The sequence below is a fragment of the Schistosoma mansoni genome, chromosome 4, assembly GCF_000237925.1.
Source record: "Schistosoma mansoni strain Puerto Rico chromosome 4, complete genome".
Lineage (NCBI taxonomy): Eukaryota > Metazoa > Platyhelminthes > Trematoda > Strigeidida > Schistosomatidae > Schistosoma > Schistosoma mansoni.
Window position 1 is genome coordinate 1608079 of NC_031498.1, and position 3311 is coordinate 1611389.

Below are 3311 nucleotides of genomic sequence, written 5' to 3' on the forward strand. Positions count from 1 at the left end.
CGGAGTTTCATGTCTTCAATGGAATCATGATTTAATAAAATTATCTATCTGAACATGTAATCTCCAAAACACCTGGTCGAAGCATTCGTAGTGAGACTGAATACCCAAAGTTCTACCAATCTTGAGAATTGAAACTGGCTATTTTTATATGTAGCCCTTACCCTTGAAACTGAGAACTGATTGAATATTGTATGTGATCGCGGGTCTTCGGATTTATAAGAATGGCGCCTTATAGGAGGAGTAAAAAACCGCCACCCGAAGGATGGGAGTTAATCGAACCAACAATCGAAGAATTGAACAGGAAGATGCGTGAGGCAGAAACTGATCCTCATGAGGGGAAGCGTAAAGTTGAGGCTGAGTGGCCAATATTTCGCATCCATCATAAGAGGTCTCGGTTCATATATGACTTGTATTATAAACGTAAAGCTATTTCTAAAGTAGGTCACACCCATTATCTTCCTAATCAGATCAGGAGCTGTATGAATTCTGCATCAAAGAGAAGATAGCCGATGCAAATCTAATCGCCAAATGGAAGAAACAAGGATATGAAAACTTGTGTTGTTTGAGGTGCATCCAATCTAGAGATACAAATTTTGGAACTAATTGCGTATGTCGAGTACCAAAGTCAAAGTTAGAAGAAGGTAAAGTTGTGGAGTGTCAAAGTTGCGGTTGTCGTGGTTGCTCTGGATGATCAATGAGTTTGGATGCACAACTTAACTTAATTTTAGTGTTATCTATTTTCTTGGTTCTGTGTATATATATTCAAAACATAACTGACCTTACCACATCAGCTCACTCTTTAATATGTGGACAGTAATTTCAGATGGTTTTGCACTTTATAACAGATATATCAAATGAAGTTGTTTAACGACATATGGTCGGCATATTTTGGAGTTTGTTTACTATTCTTTTTCGGTTTGTGTAACGTATGCTTTGTTCTCAATGTTTGTAGCACATCCGCATAGTTGTTTTAAGAAGTGCGAATGTGTAATATCAGTTGTTGATTGACTTCAAATCCCTTCACTAACCTATTTAAAATACCTAGCAATCACATGTTAGACACTGATACGATGTTTGGGCGTTTCAGTCACTTTGAACTGCGTAGACCTACGTTATGAGTTGTTATACATGTAGTCTTAGCATATTACACGTCTATAGCTATTCATTGTGTTAAATTAAACTGGTAGGAATCCCAATCACTGACTTGAAAGGCTGTTGGGATGTCTAGGTGAACTCATGGTCGTATAACCCTTCTTTAATTCCAGTTGTAGTTCGTGGATCACCTCCATAAGCGAGTTATTTGCTGGGTGACCCCAATCAATTCAGTGTCTGGTTAATCATTTTCACTTCTGTGACAAAATCAACGTAGTTTATCATAATGTTTCGTAACTAGCAGGTGATGAGTCACTAATTTTCCAGCCTTATGACAGCGAAATGGTATATTATGTTGTCATTCGAAACCAACATAGATTTTGTTGAGTATGACAATATTTTCAACTACTATTCAGAAAACGTCTCTGTATTTTGATTTCAAACGGTCATATTGTTTACTTATCAACAAGCTTCAATGTCTAGTTTTCAATTAAAATACTTTCGCTAAACAATTGTAAGGTAGCTTATACATTATCTCATCATTTATGCATAACAACTTCAATTTGTGTTTGATTTACGACACAATTCTTGATTGGCAATCTGTTTATTCAAAATTGCCTTCAAATTAGGAAGTGGTGGACATCGAAAGTTCATCTATTTTCGTAATCACATTTCAAAATCAAGTAGTCAAAGACAGGTTTCATAACTACCGCAACATCGTTCAGTCTACTGTTATGTTTTATCATCTTTTGACTGTTAGTTACATCATAAGTTTCATAGTTTCCTTTGTTTGAACCGAAATCTATTCAGCTGTTGAAACTCCACGGTGGATATTTATAAAAAATTAGAACAAAACTGACTGTTTCATACTCTTTAATCTTTTTCGAGAGGCCTGATTTGTGCTTTTTCTCCGCAAACATGAAAAATTAAGCCCATGCCAGCATAATAGGAAAACGTGGATTACCTCTAGTATCAAGATCTTAAATGTACTACTCACTATCCCTGCTCTAATTACCCTAGGTAACTGCTTGTATTCTGCATAACAGTTCTGCTTAATTGGTCGATCTTTATACTATAAACTGATTGTATTTAGATGTTTGGACATGGTCCCGATCTTTTCTTATGTCTGTACAATACATACATAACCTGTTCGGAAACCAGCCTGCTCCTCTCTAGTCAGTCATAAGTTTTAGATAATCTGCGGAGGATGCTGCTAGCCTATTATTTGGAAGTATTCTCATCCCCTTATAGCTGTCACATAGATGATTGAGGCCATTCTCAAAGTCGCCTTAATCTACGTTACCAGGACGCTTTCTGCTCTCCGAAGAACTCAGTTTCCGGTGTGGGAGTTCCCCAGTATCCTTAAGAAGAGCTACAGTTTAGGTTATCTGGGCCTGGTGACCGAGCTTTGCTAGTGGAAGTTCCCATTGATGGGTCAGTGATCATTGGCCAGAAAAGACATGACAATCTGGTTGACGTTTTGGAGACTACAGACCAACTGAAATGTCCCACGAAAAACAATCTAATTTCCGAGGCTCCTCTGAAATTTACTAATCCCCTTTGATGGGTTAGTATCTCTACATGGATTAGAAATTTCCCCGACTTTTAACAATTATCGTCGATTGTGGTGTTTACGAGGTAACTGAAAGGCGATAAAGTCACAGTTTCCGTTCTTCATTGCTTTATAGCTTTGAAATATAGCATATGAGAATAGAAGTCATGCGTAATATACCGTTTCTTTATCAACTGGGTCTTCGAGACATTGGTTGCGTATCACTAAATAGTGTAGTAAATACTCCTGTCGCTAGGTGTGGGGTGCAAGGCAGTTATTGTAAATTAGTTGGTAAGGCTGCGATTTCTGATCGACTGGGACGTGTTAAGTATGATCAACCACCACCTACAACGGTTTGGAATGTTGACTGGCTGAGGTATAGAGTTGCCTCAAAAAAAAGATATGGTATTATTCTGTGAAAATATTAAAATTGGACTTGATCTATGCTAAAGGGTGCAGACTACGTGATCGAGTCCATATCATCAGTTATTAGAGAAGTTGAATGATATGACGCAGAACCACAGTGGCCCAGATATATCTTCCTGTTATAACTGAGGATTTGACCATACCACGTCCTTACAGTTGCATTTATCCAGTCGTTCAACTAACATCCAAGTATCGACAATAAGAGTATAATAACACTAATTTATAGAGTAGGTTGGACAAT

General features: G+C 37.5%; 1 protein-coding gene across 1 annotated transcript; it reads left to right on the forward strand.

The window, feature by feature from the left end:
- Window positions 1-209: 209 nt before the first annotated feature.
- On the forward strand, window positions 210-995 carry Smp_092380 (putative g10 protein homolog). Its single transcript, XM_018796511.1, has 2 exons — window positions 210-437; window positions 473-995. Exons 1-2 carry the CDS (start codon window positions 222-224, stop codon window positions 689-691), a joined length of 435 nt encoding a protein of 144 aa, XP_018651645.1. The 5' UTR covers window positions 210-221; the 3' UTR covers window positions 692-995.
- Window positions 996-3311: the final 2316 nt, after the last annotated feature.

What these genes read in the sequence shown, in the direction of transcription:
- Smp_092380 (XM_018796511.1), top strand. Translation starts at nt 222, where the DNA reads ATGGCGCCTTATAGGAGGAGTAAAAAACCGCCACCCGAAGGATGGGAG. An exon ending in AACGTAAAGCTATTTCTAAA is followed by an intron (nt 438 to 472) that starts GTAGGTCACACC and finishes TAATCAGATCAG; the next exon opens with GAGCTGTATGAATTCTGCAT.